The sequence below is a fragment of the Podarcis pityusensis genome (assembly GCF_964106645.2).
Source record: "Podarcis pityusensis genome assembly, chromosome: 2".
NCBI lineage: Eukaryota > Metazoa > Chordata > Lepidosauria > Squamata > Lacertidae > Podarcis > Podarcis pityusensis.
This window is the reverse complement of record NC_138029.1, coordinates 116,439,265-116,459,116: the sequence shown is the minus strand read 5'-3', so window position 1 is coordinate 116,459,116 and position 19,852 is coordinate 116,439,265. Positions and strand designations below refer to the sequence as shown.

At 46.2% G+C, this 19,852-nt stretch overlaps 1 protein-coding gene across 11 annotated transcripts in view; it reads left to right on the top strand.

The window, feature by feature from the left end:
• TNXB (tenascin XB) overlaps window positions 1–19,852 on the top strand; it is a 124,729-nt gene that overhangs the window by 86,380 nt on the left and 18,497 nt on the right. For 8 of the 11 annotated variants that reach the window (XM_080991531.1, XM_080991530.1, XM_080991527.1 and 5 more), the window contains 9 exons: window positions 1,067–1,384; window positions 2,844–3,155; window positions 4,265–4,579; window positions 5,602–5,904; window positions 7,794–8,120; window positions 9,848–10,138; window positions 12,644–12,928; window positions 15,333–15,620; window positions 16,670–16,954. In XM_080991531.1, the coding sequence (XP_080847657.1) occupies window positions 1,067–1,384; window positions 2,844–3,155; window positions 4,265–4,579; window positions 5,602–5,904; window positions 7,794–8,120; window positions 9,848–10,138; window positions 12,644–12,928; window positions 15,333–15,620; window positions 16,670–16,954 (2,724 nt within the window). The remainder of the gene's footprint in view (window positions 1–1,066; window positions 1,385–2,843; window positions 3,156–4,264; window positions 4,580–5,601; window positions 5,905–7,793; window positions 8,121–9,847; window positions 10,139–12,643; window positions 12,929–15,332; window positions 15,621–16,669; window positions 16,955–19,852) is intronic. The other 3 variants (XM_080991533.1, XM_080991535.1, XM_080991528.1) reach the window with 3 other exon arrangements.

Below are 19,852 nucleotides of genomic sequence, written 5' to 3'. Positions count from 1 at the left end.
CTTTACTGCCCATTCATTCAGTTTGGAGAGGTCCTTTTGGAGCTCTTCCCAATCTCTTTTTGTTTGAAGCTCTCTGAACAATTCCAGGGGTGGCGCTGTGGGTTAAACCACAGAGCCTAGGACTTGCTGATCAGAAGGTTGGCTGTTCGAATCCCCGCAACGGGGTGAGCTCCCGTTGCTCGGTCCCTGCTCCTGCCAACCTAGCAGTTCGTGCAAGTAGATAAATAGGTACCACTCCAGCGGGAAGGTAAATGGTGTTTCTGTGCACTGCTCTGCTTCGCCAGAAGCTTAGTCATGCTGGCCACATGACCCGGAAGCTGTATGCCGGCTCCCTCGGCCAATAAAGCGAGATGAGCGCCGCAACCGCAGAGTCGATCACGACTGGACCTAATGGTCAGGGGTCCCTTTACCTCCTGCTACTCAACCAATTCCTGATCCACAGAAGTTTCATGGACATCTCTTAAAGAGTCTGCTGTCATTGTGAGGAGGCAATGCTTTCTGATTTTTTTTGCCAAAAAAGGGTTTATTTTAAAATACGAAGGGGGGGGGTATACAGGCAAACTATTGGACTATGGTTGTGCACACAGTTACTGATTTACAATGAGGCTGTGCTGTTCTTTTTCTCACTATGGATCAAAGCTGGCTTGGGGGGAAATGCAGTACCTGTATTTCCTAAGCAATGACAGGAAAGATATAGGATAGATAGGGATCAAGGCTCACATCATGTGTATGCCTCTACCCAAACCAGCGGCAGGAGCGCTCTAGATGCAGAGTAAATTGGAGTGTGCACGCAACCTGAAACTCGTTCTCTCCTTTTTCTTATTCCCTAATTTCCCATTTCCTCCCTCCTATAATGGACGGCGTTATAAGCAGCTGTGTTGAAGGAACTCTGCCACAAATGCACATTTGCTGCCTTATTTGCCTTTGCAGGAATTTTCTCCCATCAGGATGTGTTAGTCTGTTCATGCTTTCCTCCCCGTACTTGATAGCAAAATGATCCTGGTGGTTCATTTCTCACAACGGCGGGACCTTTACCCCTGTTCCGACTCCCCATTTTTTGTTCTAGCTGAAGCCGAGGAGGACAACAAGGAGGGAGAAGACGACGAAGGTGATGGAGAGAGTGAGCCTAGCTTGGGGCAGCTCTCAGTCTCAGAAGCTAACAGCAATTCAATCCGTCTTTCCTGGAGTGTCCCAACTGGGAATTTTGACTCCTTCCTTGTTCAGTACGAAGATGGAGAGGACGAGCTGCAGACCATGCCTGTGGATGGTGGTTCCCGTGAGGTCACAGTCTCTGACCTGTCTCCTTCCCAGCGATACCGATTTGACCTTTATGGAATCTCTGGTGGCGAGCGGCTTGGCCCCATATCCACTGATGCCTCCACAGGTCAGCAGTGCACACACAAGGCCCTTGCCCAACTCCTAGAGAGAAAACTCACATCCACAGCATACACTTCAAGCACTATCACCCTGGGAACTGTAGTTTAAGGGTGCTGGGGACTCTAGCTCTGCGAGGTCAGCACTCTTTTAACAAACAAAGTACGCAGGATTCTCCATGACTGCTAAAGTGGTCTAGTAAGTGCTTTAAATGTATGCTGTGGATGTGACAAAAGCGAATTGGCTCTTCACTCCTCTGCTGGAGGATTTACACTGTTTTCCATTAGATATGGGATCGGGGAGAAAGTCCATTCAGTTTGCATTCTGAAGTGAAATAATAATATAATAATAATAATTTATTATTTATACCCCGCCCATCTGGCTGGGTTTCCCCAGCCACTCTGGGCGGCTTCCAAAAGAATATTAAAATACTATGATACATCAAACATTAAAAGCTTCCCTAAACAGGGCTGCCTTCAGATGTCTTCTAAAAGTCTGGTAGTTGTTGTTCTCTTTGACATCTGGTGGGAGGGCGTTCCACAGGGAGGGCGCCACTACCGAGAAGGCCCTCTGCCTGGTTCCCTACCAAAATCACATTTCCCAAAACAACATGCAAGCCAAAACATAGCGGACCCTCAAAATTCACACTTCTATGGATTTTAAAGAGGGACGTGGGTGGCGCTGTGGGTTAAACCACAGGGCCTAGGACTTGCCAATCAGAAGGTCAGTGGTTCGAATCCCGGCGACGGGGTGAGCTCCTGTTGCTCTGTCCCTGCTCCTGCCAACCTAGAAGTTCTAAAGCATGTCAAAGTGCAAGTAGATAAATAGGTACCGCTCCGGCGGGAAGGTAAACGGCGCTTCCCTGCGCTGCTCTGGTTCACCAGAAGCGGCTTAGTCATGCTGGCCACATGACCCGGAAGCTGTACGCCGGCTCCCTCGGCCAATAAAGCGAGATGAGCGCCGCAACCCCAGAGTCGGTCACGACTGGACCTAATGGTCAGGGTCCCTTTACCTTTACCTATGGATTTTAAAGCCAAGCAGTGTGTACAATAATGCATATACAGGAGTAAAGTGTGGATAAAATTTCACATATTGTGTGGTGAAAATACCACACAATAATTGCATTGTGTTAGGGGAAATTGCACTTGCAAAAATGTGTATATGAAGAGAATTTTGCAGTAAGATGCAATGAATTTTCATGAGAATGTTATATACTTTTTAAAGAAATGAATTCGCTCCATCCCCCGCTTTACAATGCTCTTTTTGAGGTGACCAGAGCCTCACATAGTATTCCAAGTTATTTAAAAACCCTGCAACCAGGATCAATAAAACTATGCCTGTCTAAGCATTTTCCTCTTCCAGAAGTGCAATATACTGTACAATTTTGCACACCTCACAGTCAGAAGTTTGTTGATCATGGAAAGGGTGCTCCACCAACATCTACTGTTGACTTTTTTTTTTTTTTACAGCTCCGTTGACACCAGTGACGGAGAGGGGGGAAAGAGGAACGCCACCTCCAGGGTCTGACTTTGGGCAGCTCTCTGCTTCTGATGTCACCAGCGACTCTGTCCGCCTCTCTTGGGATGTCCCCTCTGGGATCTTTGACTCCTTCCTGGTCCAGTACAAGGATGCTGACAATAAACCACAGGCACTGCCTGTAGATAAGGAGACCAACTCTGTTGTGATTTACTACTTGGTGCCTTCCTACAGATATAAGTTCAACCTCTTTGGCTTGTCTGGACGGAGGCGCTTTGGCCCAATCTCAGTCATTGTTGTCACAGGTCAGCAGAGGATCTAAAAATGGATGCCATTCTCTCTGTAATTTCAAGACAGCTGTTTTCTCCAGTCCTGTATCCTCCCTCTGCTTTCCCTTTCTTATTGCTTTGGTTGCAGATCTCTTTTTCAGAAAACGAACCGGCAGGAAAGTCCATCTTTCCTTGCATCAGGCCTTCTGTCTGGCAAGATGGTGACAAAGAAAGTATACTGTGTGTTTTAAAGTATAAATTGTGTTTTAAATTTGTTCATTGACCACAGAAAGTATACTGTGGCATTAAATCCTAATTTACGGTCCCATGCTGCAGCATTCTTTCTGTGGGCGATGAACAAATTAAAAACACACTTTAAAACAAAACAATTGAATCAATACCATATCCAAGCATACAAGATGCAGCACATTACAGCTATAATTATACCATTCTAATCACAAGAGGGCCAGCAGTCTCATTGGGGATGGATGGGCCCATTAAAGTCTGGTCCATCACAGTTCTGAATGGGAGCAGGATTGAGTCCATCCCACCCCATTCCTGTATGGATTTTAAAGCAAAAATCTTTTAAAATCTCAGAAAAGTACAGAAATTTAAAAGTACTTGTTCTGAGGCAGCCTCTGTCCCTCTGAAATGTATTTATTTCTTTTTAAAGGGTAAAGGTGGCGCTGTGGGTTAAACCACAGAGCCTAGGGCTTGCCAATCAGAAGGTCGGCAGTTCGAATCCCCGCGACGGGGTGAGCTCCCGTTGCTCAGTCCCTGCTCATGCCAACCTAGCAGTTCGAAAGCATGTCAAACTGCCAGTAGATAAATAGGTACTGCTCCGGCGGGAAGGTAAACGGCGTTTCCGTGCGCTGTTCTGGTTTCGCCAGAAGCGGCTTAGTCATGCTGGCCACATGACCCGGAAGCTGTCTGAGGACAAACGCCAGCTCCCTTGGCCAATAAAGCGAGATGAGCGCCGCAACCCCAGAGTCGGCCACGACTGGACCTAATGGTCAGGGGTCCCTTTACCTTTACTATGTGTAGTATACACTCTTCCTCTGGTAGAATATCTGAAGGCCAATGCCCACTACAATGTTATCCCAGCATAGGTCCCTCACTTGCCATTTCTGTTTTAATTCTCACAGCAACACAGCTAAAGAGAGACGAGGTGGATGCAGAGGACTCTACCGGAAGGGAACCCCGCTTGGGCCAGCTCTCGGTCTCGGAGGTCACCAGCAACGCTGCCCGTCTCTCATGGAGTGTCCCCGAAGGAAGCTTTGATTCTTTCTCTGTCCAGTACAGAGACGCAGAGGGAAAGCCACAGGCGCTTCCTGTAGGAGGGGGCTCCCGTGAGGTCATTGTCTCCAACCTGGTCCCCTCTCACAAATACAAGTTCAATCTCTATGGTATCTCTGGAAACCAGCGTTTGGGACCCATATCTGCCACTGCTGAGATGACAGGTCAGCAGCACCTCCGGGAGAAATTGAAGGGGCTGTGTACTAATGATTTCACCTCCTCACTCTAACTGATCTTTTCCACATTATTACATTTTATTAGGTCCCTAAAACCCTTGGGGAGGATCAGTGCCTGTCCTGCTGTCTTTCTTTCTTTCCTGCTTGTTCCTCCCCTTAGCCACTGCCCCACTGGACTCTGCCTGTCCTCAGCTACCCCCACCTGTCTGCCTTATTACAACCACCCCACACGGTGGCACAAGCTGTCAGCTTGCTCCTCCTCCTTAGCTGTTGCATTGCTCTTGTCTCACAGGGCAGAAGGATCAGAACAAATCTAGAATTCGTTAGCTTGGCTTGTCATTACCTCTGGCTCCACCTACTGTTGGCCTCCTGCCTTACGCACCACTAAACCCAACAGACACCAGACACCACCATTTCTGGCTTGCCCCTCTGATGTCTGGCTCCTCTCTCACCCCACTCTGGTGCCGTTGGTCAAGCCTTGACAACTTCATTTTGCAATGAACACACTAGCATGAAGCCTTGATAGATCACTATCAAGAGCCAGGGTGGTGTAGTGGTTAAGAGCGGTAGACTAGTAATCTGGTGAACCAGATTCGCGTCTCCGCTCCTCCACTTGCAGCTGCTAGGTGACCTTGGGCTAGTCACACTTCTTTGAAGTCTCTCACCCCCACTCACCTCAAAGAGTTTTTGTTGTTGGGGAGGAAGGGAAAGGAGAATGTTGGCCGCTTTGAGACTCCTTCGGGTAGTGATAAAGCGGGATATCAAACCCAAAGTCTTCTTCTTCTTCACTGTGCAGCATACAGACACGCCCTAGAAATTCCTGGCAGCTTGCATGTAGATGTGGGAAGTTTCCAACTGCATGTCACAGTTTCCCAAATTTCCCTATCTATCATGCTAGCATGCTTCCCCACCTCTCCTCCTCCTAAAGCTGGAGAGACTTGTAGAAGGCGAGAAACATCGAAGATACCCCAGCAGCATTCTCTCCCTCACCATCTTCGTTTTAACTCTAGCCACAGATCCTGACGTGCAAGCGGTGGAAGGAAAGGTGGAACCTCGCCTGGGACAGCTCTCGGTCTCAGAGGTCACCAGCAACGCTGCCCGTCTCTCATGGAGTGTCCCCGAAGGAAACTTTGATTCTTTCTCTGTCCAGTACAAGGACGCAGAGGGAAGACCCCAGGCACTTCCTGTAGGAGGGGGTTCCCGCGAGGTCATTGTCTCCAACCTGGCCCCCTCTCACAAATACAGGTTCAATCTCTATGGCATCTATGGAAACCAGCGTTTTGGACCCAACTCTGCCAATGCTGTGACAGCAGGTCAGCAGCAACTCCTGGAGAAATTGGGGTGCTGGGGAGTACTAATGATTTCACCCTCCCTATTCCTTAACTCAACTTTTCCTCTTTAATAGGTTCTAGGTCAACTGATAGTTTCTGAAACCATCTGTGGGCGGATCACTGCACGTCTTTCCTTCTTTCCTCATCATCTGCTCATTCCCCTCTCCTGATAGGGTTCAGATCCACAGAATGCATGAAAATTTCATAATGTGGTTTTGGATGGACACAGAAGTCAGCGTCCTCTGATTCACAGCATTTGTGTCACATACACACATACACACACAGAGAGAGAGAGGGAGAGGGAGAGAGAGAGAGAGAGAGAGAGAGAGAGAGAGAGAGTGTTTCTTGACCTTGTGGTTTAATATAGAAGCTTACTGAATGCATCCAAGTTTTGCAATTGGCAACGTCAGAAAGGGAGCCCCTCTCTATTGAGGAACTAACTTCCCCTCAACCTGAACTTGTGCCCTTATTTGCTGGAACTTCTGGGACCTGACTGTTTCTATACTGTGTGTGGTTGTTTGCTTGGATTTAGCATTGCTTCAATTGTTTTCTTTTAAATGGTGTTTTTAATTTGTTCATTGACCACAAAAAGTATACTGTGGCATGAAATCCTAATTTACGGTCCCATGCCGCAGCATCCTTTCTGTGGGCAATGAACAAATTAAAAACACAATTTAAAACAAAACAATTGAATCAATACCATGCCCAAGCAAACAAGATGCAGCACATTACAGCTATAATCATACTATTCTAATCACAAGAGGGCCAGCAGTCTCACTGGGGATGGATGGGCCCATTAAAGTCTGGTCCAGCCCAGTTCTGAATGGGAGCAGGACTGAATCCATCCCACCCCATTCCTGTATGGATTTTAAAGCAAAAATCTTTTAAAATGTCAGAAAAGTACAAAAATTTAAAAGTACTTGTTCTGAGGCAGCCTCTGTCCCTCTGAAATGTATTTATTTCTTTTTAAAGGGTAATTAAGCCACCCACAAGGCTCCTTGCTGCCACATGCTTTGGGTGCAATGCAGCAAGTCCACTAGAAGCAAGAGGTGGGGAAGAAATTGGGTTCAGTCTCACTTTCATCTGGGCCTACCCAATTCCCACCTTCTGAAACAAGAAGCAAACAGAAAAGCAGCCATCCTTTGAAACTGGCACTTCTCCAAATTTTGCAAAACAGTTCTCCAGCCGAGCATTGCATTCAAAAACGCATGTACTAGCATGAAGTGTGCATTATAAATGCATATATTAGTGAAAATGACATAAAAATTTGCATTAACAGGAAATACAAATATCAGGAGGGAAACACTTTGCAAAAATACATTGATTAGGTGAAATTGCATAGAAAAATGTGTATTTTTATGTTTTTAAAGCTCAGGCAAACACTTTAACATAATATAACTATACAGACAAAGATTTTTTTAAGTTAAAAAAGAAAAATGTGCATTTTAGGAGACAATTGCACTAATATGCTAATGAATTTTCATGAGGTGTTTTTTTTAAAAAAGCGAAGGGACACAGAAACATGGAGAACTGAACTGAAGATTGAAAAAACGAGAAGCTGAAATTGATAGATTGGTCCATTGCTGCTTGGGTGCAATGGCACTTGATGATGTTCTGTCACTCCCAGTGGGATATCGTACAGGGAAAAACATGGGTGACCTCATATAAAAACAGATGCATACAGTAGGCACGATTTGCATGAATTGTGTATGTGGAAATTTCTCCTCTCTGCTCTTTGTGTCTCAAGCATGAAGGGAAGTAAAGGTAGAGGTAGAGGTCTCCACCAAAAAACCATCCCAACCTCAAGGTCGTTTTCCTTCCTAGAAGCTGTATCCCAACTTCCTCCACCGTCTTCCTCTGTCTTCTTATAGCTCCAGAAACAACTCCACCAGGTGAGGAGGAAAAGAAGCCCGAAGAAGCCGCAGGCCAAAGAGTTCAGCCCAGCCTTGGAGACGCCACAGTCTCTGAGGTCACCCCAGACTCTCTTCTCCTCTCCTGGAACATCCAGGAAGGTAGCTTTGACTCTTTCCTCATCCAGTACAAGGATGCTGCAGGGAAGCTCCAGATGTTACCAGTGGACGGCACCATGCACTCCCTCCACCTCTACAACCTCATGCCGTCGCAGAGATACAAATTCAACATCTTCGGAGTCTCTGGCTCTAAGCGCCTTGGGCCTGTCTCAACTGATGCTGTCACAGGTCAGCAGAGGCTTGTTCGTAGCTCCCAGGATGCCTTTGACTTTGGCCACATTGACACTGCAATCACAAAGGCTCCCCCTCTATGAGTTGTTGGTGTTTTAAATGATAGAGCTCCTGCATCCTTAACAGGTGCAGGGAAGGAATGTGAAAGGGAAACTTTTTCCCCAGGTTTGAAATAGAGCAAAGAGGGCAGAAGGGCACCTTGGTTTTCAAAACCACAGTCTTCAGAGAAGGGTCTCCAGGGTTTCCACTTTCATTCATTCATTCATTCATTCATTCATTCATTCATTAATGCAAACAATTTATATACCGCTAAATTATAATTAACTATGCAATAAATTTGGTGCAATAATAATAATAACAATAACAACAACAACAACAACAATTTACTATTTATTACCACACCCATCTGGCTGGGTTTCCCCAGCCACCCTGGGCAGCTTCCAACAAAGTATTAAAATACAGTGGTCTGTTAAATATTAAAAGCTTCCCTAAACAGGGCTGCATTCAGATGTCTTCTAAAAGTCTGGTAGTTGTTCTTCTCTTTGACATCTGGTGGGAGGGCGTTCCATAGGGCGGGTGCCACTACCGAGAAGGCCCTCTGCCTGGTTCCCTGTAACTTGGTTTCTCGCAGTGAGGGAACCACCAGAAGGCCCTCAGCACTCAATAAGAATGAGTTAAAACTACAAAATGAGAGGTCCATTAAAAAAACCCTTCAGCAGGCACTGGAAGTTCAAGAGGGCTTGCTTGACATCAAGTGGAAGGGGGTTCCACTGATTTTGAGCCCATAATACAGAATGCACAGCTCCCGGTGGATATGAGCCTTGCATCCGGGCTGCAGGGGACCTCTAACGGTAACTCACCCAAAGGTCTCAGGGATTGGGCAGGAATATAGGGGATTAAGTGGTCCCTGAGATTTCCTGGAACAAAGATGTTAAGGAAATTGTAAATTAATGCAATAACATTGAACCTGGCTTGGTGGCATATGCGCAGCCAGTGGAAGCTCTTGAGTACCAAAGTTATGTGCCGGTGATAGTCTGTGTCCATCAACAGTCTAGGTGCAGCATTTTGCAGCAGGTGGAGCGTTGACATGCTCTATTGTTGAAACTCTCAAGGAGATTTTGAAAAATAAACCAGAACATTTAAAAGCTAGGATATTTAGCAGGATATGCACTGATCAGAAATGAGTCAGTGTGGTATCTCCAAAAACTTTTGCAGGCACAAGAAGTGTTGAATGCTCTGATTGCTCACATCCACATCAAGAGAGCAAATCGCGAATGTGCAATAAAAAGGGGTGTCTTGGTGGGGCCCAAACCGAAGAACCACTGATAAGTTTCTATGGAACCCAAACATACCTTTGAAACTACCGTATTTTCCGTGTATAACATGCCCCTGTGTATAACACAACCCCCAATTTTAAACTTGAAAAATAGGGGGAAATATAGTCTTCTACACGGAAAAATACAATATTTGGTACAATGCATAGTTATTAAAAGGGGCCCCAATCACCCTACCCCCCAAAAAATTATAGTTCAAATCCGTCTCCACTGACCAGCTTCCTCTCCTGATTTCAGTCCAGCAGGTTGATATTCTCCATTGTGTTTCTCCCTGTTCAGATATCTTGACAATTCTTTTTTAAAAAAAAAAAAATTAACAGCACTTTAGGCTTTCAGCTTGTGACAAGAACCTCTTCGTTTTCTGCTCTGCACCCTTCTTTCCCCCTCTAGCCCCAGAACCAGCACCAAGCGCGGAAACTCAGCCCAGGCTCGGAGATCTCTCTGTGTCCAAGACCACCAGCGACTCCGTCAGCCTGTCTTGGAGCGTCCCTGCGGGCAACTTCGACTCTTTCCTTGTCCAGTACAAAGACAGAGAGGGCAAGCCCCAGGTGCTGCCCCTAAACGGTGATTCCCGTGACGTCACTGTTCCCAACCTGGCTCCTTCTCACCGATATAAGTTCAACCTTTATGGCATTTACGGACACAAGCGTCTCGGTCCCATTTCCACAGATGCTGTCACAGGTCAGATGGCACCTTCGCTGGGGGGGCAGGGGTCCTTGGTTTGGAAGCTATGGTTCTCCACATACACAAACTTTCTTTCCTTAGCGGAATGGCGGCAGCTGCATTATGAGAAACGTAATTCAAAAAAGAAAGAAATCTGCCTCTCACATGAATTGTGACTTCAGCTCAACAAACTATTCTTTCCTGCTAAATCCGTGTACTGTACTATTAACTGTATTTATATCCCAGCCTTCCTCCAAGCAGCTCTAGACGGTCTGCACAGTTCCTCCTTCCTTGCTTTATCCTTCCAAGGTGGGATAGGCTGAAAGATAAGGGATCAGCCTGCTGAGCAGGGACCTGAACCGGCTTCTCCTTGCTCCACGGCCTGGCAGTCCTAAGTGCGCTCGCTCAGTCTCTTTTTCAGACCCCGTTCACTCAGAGAGCTGTTTAAAGTGAAGAGGGAAGAGGAAATACAGCCTGTTCTTGTCGGTGTCATTTGCCACGAGGTGCACTCCAAGCACCAGCCTGTCAGGAACCGGCTAGGCACACTCTCCCAGGGGGCACAGCAACAAACACCCGTTTAGACCAAAGGCCTTGGCTTTGCTCCAGCTGCACCACCTGAGTCCGCAATGGGGAATATGAGTGGGATACTCGCAGGGTGGAAAGCTCCCTCATGAAACAATTCCTCCATGTAGAAAACTAATACGTCAGCCAGGCCCAAACCCTTGTCCCTGACACGTGCCGGTTTGCGGTGTGGAGATAATTTCTTTTCAGTGAGCCCTGCCTTGCCCCCACGGCCTGAGTAACTCGCAATGTGCACACGTTTTACTTGTACACATTCAGCTTTACGCGCTTGGTAAATAAAAATAAAAATTAAGGTGTCGGGGGGGGGGGGGGAGACTTTGGCAATCCCACCCACCCATCCGCTTTGACTATATGCAATTTTGGCTTTATGTGCTATCCCCAGAACATAACCCTCATGTAAATGGAGCGTCATCTGCAGTGCTTTCTTTCTTTAAAAACAATGTTTAGGGGTACTCTCATTTTCCTACTCATATTGAAATACTGCCCCTCAATGAGGCCAAACTTAGATTCACAAAATGTTTAGGGGTATGCATCCCCCTGCATCCCCCTCCCCCAGGAAAAAGCACTCGTCATCTGTATAGCGCCCATTACCTCAGAGGCGATTAGGCCTCGGTCTGTGCTACAAAGGATCTCCCACATGCAGGCTCCTCGAGTCCTCACTGTGCTCTTAGACCCTAATAGACCATAATCCCCAGATTCCCACATTTCATTAAAGAGTGAGTTCTACAAGCATTTGAGACATGAGGCAAAATCCTAGTTTTCTCATTTTTTGTGTGAGAAGCAAGCCTGCTCCCCTCCTAACTTTCCCCACCCTCCTGCCACTAGAAACATTCCTGCAGATGCCCTTGATTGGCTCCAGGCTCTTCCCAGCTCTGCAGGTTCTTTTCCCTGGTTTCTTAGCATTACTGAGAGAAAATGGTCCTGCTCCTTTCTCCTGCCCATCTTGCTTGACTTTTGGGGACTGGCCACAGCTTGATCCCCCAATATCCTGTTTCCCCTCCCTCCTTGGTCAAGCGCCTCAGACCCTAGGGCTGGGTGGGGGGCACTCTGAGAAAGACCCAACTCCTCAGTGTTGTCCTACTGAGAGGCCCTGATGGCGCATGAGGGGATGTTAACCCTTCAAGTCATCACGCTTCTCTGTAAAGAAATACGTATCCCTGAACTGCTTTCCCTGTTCGTGTTACCATATTTGGGCCTGTTCCATCACTTCCCAGTATGTCCCAATTCATGGCAGTGAGTATTGGAGGCCAACTACCAATGTGGGAATATCTCCTTGTTTGAACAATAACTGCCACTGCTCAAATTACAAGGAGAATTGCAGAGGGCTTTAAAGACCTCTGGCCTTCTCCAAAGTTTCAACCAAATCACGCACAGGCACCCAATAGCCTTCTTTTAAAAAAAAAAAAAAAAAAAAAAAAACAGCTCTTGTAATGGCAAAAGTAACAATTTGGGTCTCACAGCTGGGTCACAGTCCACCCTAAGGTGAGTCATGCCAGCAGCAATGTTTGGGGTGGACTTCATTATCATTCATTATCATTTTGATGTTACCAAGCTGAAGTCAGTTGAAACGTGTGGCTTTGTTTTTGAAAAACAACAACATTGACAAACAGATGTACTTTGTCATTGGCCTTCAACAGGTGGGTCAGGGCCGCTTTCAGGCTGAAGCCTAATCCAAAGTAGGTTGCAATAACAGCACTACCGCCATGTAGCAAAAGAATATTAAGAAATGGTCCCCAAGTGCATGTGTGAGTTCCAGGTCTGAAAAGATTGAAGGCTGCTGTGCTATATAATAACTGTAACCTCTCTTTTCAGTTTCTTTTAGCTGTTTCTTTGTTCTTTATATCTGTGTTAAATGACAAAATTTACCAATATTTGCTCTCTGCATCTTCACTGTTAAAATATTTTTAATCCGGCATCTCCTATCTCATGTCTCTGTTCCAGGCACCCAGCCTGGGGCCCTCACTCAGCTGAAGTTCGGAGAATTGTCAGCCCATGACATCAACCCAGAATCAGTCCTCCTCTCCTGGACCGTGGAGACTGGGAATTTCGACTCTTTTATCATCCAGTACCGGGATGCGGATGGCAATCCCCACGCTTTGCCCGTGGATGGTGGCCTGCGCTCGCTGCGGCTTCATGATCTGGTCCCCTCCCACAAATACAGGTTCAACCTCTACGGCGTCTCGGGCCGCAAACGTCTCGGGCCCATCTCTACAGAGGCCACCACAGGTCAGCCCTGGTGGTTCAGTGGCCACCTAGCAACCATTTCTCTCATTTCTCTTTTCATTCTAGGTCTCTCTCACACACAAACCGCTCTCCCCTCTCCCCATTAGCACGTCTTGAGAGCTGTGGGCTTTGCTGGTGCTTTCCTGTTTTGGATTTCAGCTTGCCACTGGGAAAGACATAATAACAGTAGACCCATCTACTATGGCATTGTTGGCAAAGTTACTTAAATAATGCAGTCGGAGCCCAGAGAGAAAAGTCTTGATAACGGTTTACTGACAAAAAAGAATGAAAAGAGTGTGTCATTTGAGGAAAAAAGAACAGCAATTTTTTGTCTTTCTTATGTAATTCTAGCCTTGCACACAACACAGAGACATTCAACCAAACATACAGAATAAAACTCCCTCAGAAATACACATCAGTAAGAGCATGCGCTACCTCAGTGAGGATCATGCCACTGTGCTTGGTTGCTAAGCAACACCTCCCCACATGACCCTCTTGGCTAGTTGACTTCAACCCTAACAAAATTAACTCCTGCTGTTGCACTTCCCCACAGACATCATGCCTTTCCTCAGCATGTTGTCATAGAAAAGGACCCCCTTAATTTAACCCTATACCATTGCTGTTACTTTCTCAGTCCATGTTTTAAATTTTAAATTCTGCTATTCCCACAGATCTGTTTCCCGACCTCTGGAAATTCAGCTGCCCACTCCTCACTTCCTGGCCAAACAGTCATTTTTTATGTTAAAAAAAAATCCTCTTACATTTCACATATAAAAATGACATATTTGATTTTCCTTTCCCCTCCCCCCCCCCATTTCTCATATCCTCATATGAGAACGGGTGTGCTTGTGTTCACAAATACATCGTTTTTATCTTTGAAATGTTGGAGGATTTATGTGTTAGGATGCTTAGACAAAGGGTAGACTGAAGCACAAGGTTTTAAGAGAAGTCATGCAATGTGCCTTCTGGGTCGGGGAGAGGTTCTTCCCTAGGCTGTCCACCCCCACTTATCCTAGCTGAACTCTCTTTCCTGCAAAGAGATGCGGGTGGTGCTGTGGTATAAACCACTGAGCCTCTTAGGCTTGCTGATCAGAAGGTCGGCGGTCTGAATCCCCGTGACAGGGTGAGCTCCTGCCAACTTAGCAGTTTGAAAGCATGCCAGTGCAAGTAGATAAATAGGTAGATATGGCGGATTGAACCTGACCTGCATGCATGGTAGCTTCTCTAGCGATGAGCTCCGGTCCTTTGCAGAATGTTTATTCAGCATTTCACATATACTATACCTTAAAAAGGTAAAGGGACTCCTGACCGTTCGGTCCAATTGTGGACGACTGGGGTTGCAGCGCTCATCTCACTTTATTGGCCAAGGGAGCCGGCGTACAGCTTCCAGGTCATGTGGCCAGCATGACTAAGCCGCTTCTGGCGGACCAGAGCAGTGCACAGAAACGCCGTTTACCTTCCCGCCAGAGCAGTACCTATTTATCTACTTGCACTTTTATGTGCTTTCAGACTGCTAGGTTGGCAGGAGCTGGGACCGAGCAACGGGAGCTCACCCCGTTGCGGGGATTCAAACTGCCGACCTTCTGATCGGCATGTCCTAGGTTCTGTGGTTTAGACCACAGCACCACCAGTGTCCCTTTTATACTATGCTTTAGGGTTGCCATATCAAAAAGTGAAAAATCCAGACACAAAGTTAGGCTCTGTCCGAGAAATTCTGGACGTATGGCAGCCCTGCTATATCTGTTGTATTCTAAGCCCCAGGATCACTGCTTCATTACCTTATATACACTTCTGCACAACAAAGACACTACTCCCCCTGGTGCCTGATGTATAAATTAACTCTGCAATGTTCCTGCATTGATTTTAAAGGAAAATGAGTAATGGTTCTGCTGGTTAATGACACACTTTAACCCAGGATTTGGTGGGGGTGGGGAGACCTTAGATGCATTTTAAATACCGTATTTTTTGCTCTATAAGACTCACTTTTTCCCTCCTAAAAAGGAAGGGGAAATGTGTGTGTGTGTTATGGAGCGAATGCAGGCTGCGTGGCTATCACAGTGCGTGCTTTCACTGCACAACGATCCCTCTTGCTGTTCTGGCTTCTGAGATTCAGAATATTTTTTGTCTTGTTTTCCTCCTCCAAAAACTAGGTGCATCTTGTGGTCTGGTGCGTCTTATAGAGCGAAAAATACGGTATATGGTGTGGATTGTGACCTGCGAAATGTATTTATGCTACTGTTTCTTCTGGAGTTTTCCCAATGGACCAGGCATGAGTGCCTGGAATTTTTGCCACTGCAGATTAACATGGCTGTTCCTTTTTAGATAAAAGATAACGTGGAAGTGAAATAAAGGCTTTTATCAAAGCCTTGTTGATTCAAGCTTCTGCCTCTCTCTTTCTTATCCCTAGCCACTTCAGAACAGCCAGCCCCTCCCAAGCCCAGTCTGGGGGAGCTCTCAGCCTCTGACATCACCAGCACAACTGTCCGTCTGTCTTGGAATGTCCAGTCCGGGGATTTTGACTCTTTCATCATTCAGTACCGAGATGCAGAGGGCAAGCCTCAGGCACTGCCTGTGGACAAAGACTCCCGCGATGTCATAGTCTCCGGCTTGGTGCCCTCCCGTAAATATAAGTTCAACCTATTTGGCATCTCTGGACGGAAGCGTCTTGGACCCATTTCCACGGAAGCAGTCACAGGTCAGGGACCCAGAATTCCTGGGGAGGGTATAACACCCCCTCTTTCCTCCCCCCTAGTTTTATTCATTTGATTTTATCCTCCTGTGAAACTCTTTCACTCCTGCATTCCCAGTGCCTATGCATATCTACAGTATAGCTATATAAATATAGTATAGATTTCTCTTGACTGTGTGTATCTTGTATCCTGCAGTTCTCACCTCTGTACGACTTATGGATGATGAGCAGATCTGCAAAGTTGTTCTTAAATTGCACATCTTACCTGCAGTTTTTATAATTTCCCATACTTTACTCCACTTCTGCTCTCCTGTTTGAACAACCAGAGCTATATAGGGGCTGAATCTACTTGCACCATTGCCTTACTCCATAGCTGCAGAACATGATACTTATTCCATACTTGTAATAAATGGATTTTTACTGTGGCAGCACCTAAACTTTGGAACTCCCTGCCTTTAGACATCAGGCAGGCACCTTCACTGCACTCTTTTCAGCACTTGGCTGAAACATGTAAACATTTTGTTTAGGCATACCTACCCAGCATATGGAATGCCTGCATGTGTTTTTATCATTTTGCTTACTGTTTATTATAATTTACTTTTTAATGTTTTTAAATACATTTTAAACTATCTTATATTGATAATCTTAATGTTTTAGTTTATTTATGTTTTGTAAACCGCTTAGTGGTGATTTTATTACAGTCGTACCTTGGAAGTCGAACGGAATCCGTTCTGGAAGTCCGTTCAACTTCCCAAATGTTCGGAAACCAAAGCACAGCTTCTGATTGGCTGCAGGAAGTTCCTGCAGCCAATCGGAAGCCACGGAAGCCCTGTTGGACATCCAGGTTCCAAAGAACGTTCGCAAAATGGAACACTCACTTCGGGGTTTGCGGCATTCAGGAGCCAAAACGTCCAAGTTTGGGATCCATGGTATGACTGTACAATCAAACATTACATAAATGTTGTGAAATAAATAAATTGGGGGCTAGTGTCCACCTTACACAACAGAACAAGATGATTCACATTCATTTTTGTTACTCTTCTTATTTGTTCTAGCTCCAATGGTGAAAACAGAGGTTCAGCCCACACTGGGCGATCTTTCCATTTCCGAGGTTACTCAGGACAGTGTCCGCCTCTCGTGGACCATCTCTGCTGGGAAATTTGACTCCTTCCTCATCCAGTACAAGGACACTGAAGGAAAGCTCCAGGCGGTACCCGTCAATGCTGATTCCCGCACAGTCATCATCAAGGACCTGACCACTTCCCACAGATACAAGTTCAACCTCTATGGCATCTCTGGCAGGAAGCGGCACGGGCCCATCTCTATAGATGCTGTCACAGGTAACATGTTTGTTAGAAGTGAGCCAGCAATAAACCACACAGAGAAAGTGAACTCCTTATTAAAAGAAACAGGTTCTGTTTAGGAGTACCTAATGAGCACTCTTCAATTCTTCTTCAGTAGGTCTTGCCCCTGTGATGTACTTGCAGAGTCTGAAGGTCCCTGCCTTCCCACAGCTGCCTAAATCTTCCCCTTGCCCAGATCCTTCCCAAGCAATCTGAGACTCCACTGGTGTGTCTGCCTTTGCTCCTCCTGCTTCATGTCTCACCTGGTCCTGGGAGACCAGCGGGGAAGGGAGCTTGCCGCAGCAGGAGGAGAAGTCCCCCTGGATTCTTCCCCAGCCTGACTCATCTCTGCCTCTTGGCCTCCCTGCTCTTCTGCTTCTGGGTCTGATTCTGATTCTGGACTTCTCTCTGGCACAGACTCTCCCTGCTCACTAAGTCCTGTTGCCTCTTCAGCTTCTGACACTTCCTCCTCCCAGTCTGCTCCCTTTTCTCCCTCTGACCACTCATTGGTCCCACCACCACTCTGAGCTTTCTTCTCTTGAGGGCTCCCCAGCTCCCACTATTTCTGTGGGTCCAACCAGTCCATGACAATGGTCTGAATTGCTGCTCTGTCATTGGATCTTCCTTTCCAGAACCACCTATAGGTCTTTCTTCCTGTCACTCTCATATTTGTATCCTTTTCCTCTACTCCATAGCATCTCTTCTTCTTTTGTCCTTCCCATTTCACCACTTCTTCTTAGAACAAAAGAAGTGCTCTGTTGGATCAGACTAAAGCACCATCCTGTTTCCCACAGTGGCAAAGCAGGGATGTCCACAAGCAGGGCGTGAAGGCAATCTTGCTCTTTCTCCCCAGTGACTGATATTCAGAGGCATAGTGCCTCTGAACATGGAGGATCCATTAAGCTAGGGATAGCGAACTTGGGGCTTTCCAGATGTCAAGTCTCATCCCTCAGCCAAACGTCTCCAGCCAAGCAGTGTGTTCAAAAATGCATATATTAGGGTGAAGTGTGCATAAAAACTGATATATTGGTGAAAATAGCATGCCAAATGCATATATTGGTGAAAATAACATGCAAAAAATGTGTTGCATTAGTGGAAATTGCTTTGTAAAAATGTGCATCTTAGGTGAAACTGCATGCAAAAATGTGCCTGTAAGGATAAAGCCACACTAAAATGCTCATGGATTATAATGGAGAATATTTTTTTAAAAAACAAAAACAAATCTCAACCCAATATGGAATTGTGGGGAACCAAACTTTGGAAGAATGAGAAACTGGGTGAAACTGAAAACGACAGTTTCTCTTAGAAGGCCTCTCCTGAACGTAAAGGGGGCAAAGCAATTGTCCCCCAAATAATCACCTTCTACATGCAAGCACCTGCTCTTCCACTGCCTTATGAGCCTTTCCCAAAAATTCTCCAAGCCCAGAGAGGGAAGAGATTTTCCTGCTGGGACCTCTTCCACTCCCTGCCCCTTTGGCCCAGCCAGCCTCGCTGTAAGTGTGCTCAGTCAGCAGAGTGAGGAGATCCGAGTTTAGATCCAGCTCCGTTTCCTTGGCTTAAAAAAACACGAGAACTGGCTCAGAGCAACAGCCCGTGCTTGTCAAAGGAGCAGGACGCAGGCAAAAGGCAGAAATGTGTGGAGAGATTAATGGTACAAGTCAGGCCACTTACTAATGAGCTGACAGAGGCCGACACTTACGTTTGGTGTTTACGCAAAGGGGGGGAAATGTGCTGGCGTGTGAAGCATGCGAGCGTGTCTGAAAAATGAGGCAAGGGCCTTGTGGCGCTGACGTCTCTTTGTCAAGGCCGGTCCTGTTGCAGAGAAGATGGATGGAGCCGGGGGTAAGAGGCACAGCTGGAGGATCAGCCACAGGCAAGGCCGAGGAACAACTTAGACACGTGGCACCAGCAGTTTGAACCCTGCCCTTATCCCATCTAGTTAAAAGTGTGCGTTCTGAAGAGTACATAAGAAGATAAGAATCTCCGCAGATTATCAGGCTGATAGTCCAGCACCCTGTTCTCACAGTGGCCACCACATGCCTGTCGGAAGCCCGCAAACAGGACTTGAGAACAAGATGTCTCTCCCCTCCTGCGGCTTCCAGCAAGTGCTTTCTTTCTTTTCTGTCCTTAATATTTCAATGGTCAGCTTTGTTGGATGTTCCAGTTGGAGGCCGGATTAAGACCTTTAGAGGCCCTAAGCACTTAAAAGATTTTGGTGGCCCCATATATATCTAATTCAAAATACGGATGAGAATAAACCATAAAATATTTTTTTCCGTTTTCGAAATGAAATGAAACCTACAGTAAGATGGAAAACGATGTTTATTTTTTAATACTTCCACTTTATTTCTGAAAAAAGTTCTCCTACTTTTTCTCATGGCGGTCTTTGATCAGATCCTCAAAACTAGTCATACATATCTGCTTCTGTACTTAGCAGAGATAAGACACCCAGCATGCCTTGCTGCATAGTTGTTCTACAGGGATTTTTAATATATTTCAGCTGAGAAAATAATAATAATAATTATTATTATTATTATTATTATTATTATTATTTATGCCCCGCCCATCTGGCTGAGTTTCCCCAGCCAATCTGGGCAGCTCCCAATCGAGGGTTAAAAACAATACAGCATTAAATATTAAAAATTTCCCTAAACAGGGCTGCCTTCAGATGTCTTTTAAAGATAGGATAGTTACTTATTTCCTTCACATCTGAAGGGAGGGCGTTCCACAGGGCGGGCGCCACTACCGAGACGGCCCTCTGTCTGGTTCCCTGTAACCTCACTTCTCGCAATGAAGGAACTGCCAGAAAATGAACATTTTGTGACTATTAATGTTAAAAATCCAGCAATGGAAAATAACTGTGGTGCCCCCCCCCCCCCGCTTGATGCCCTAAGC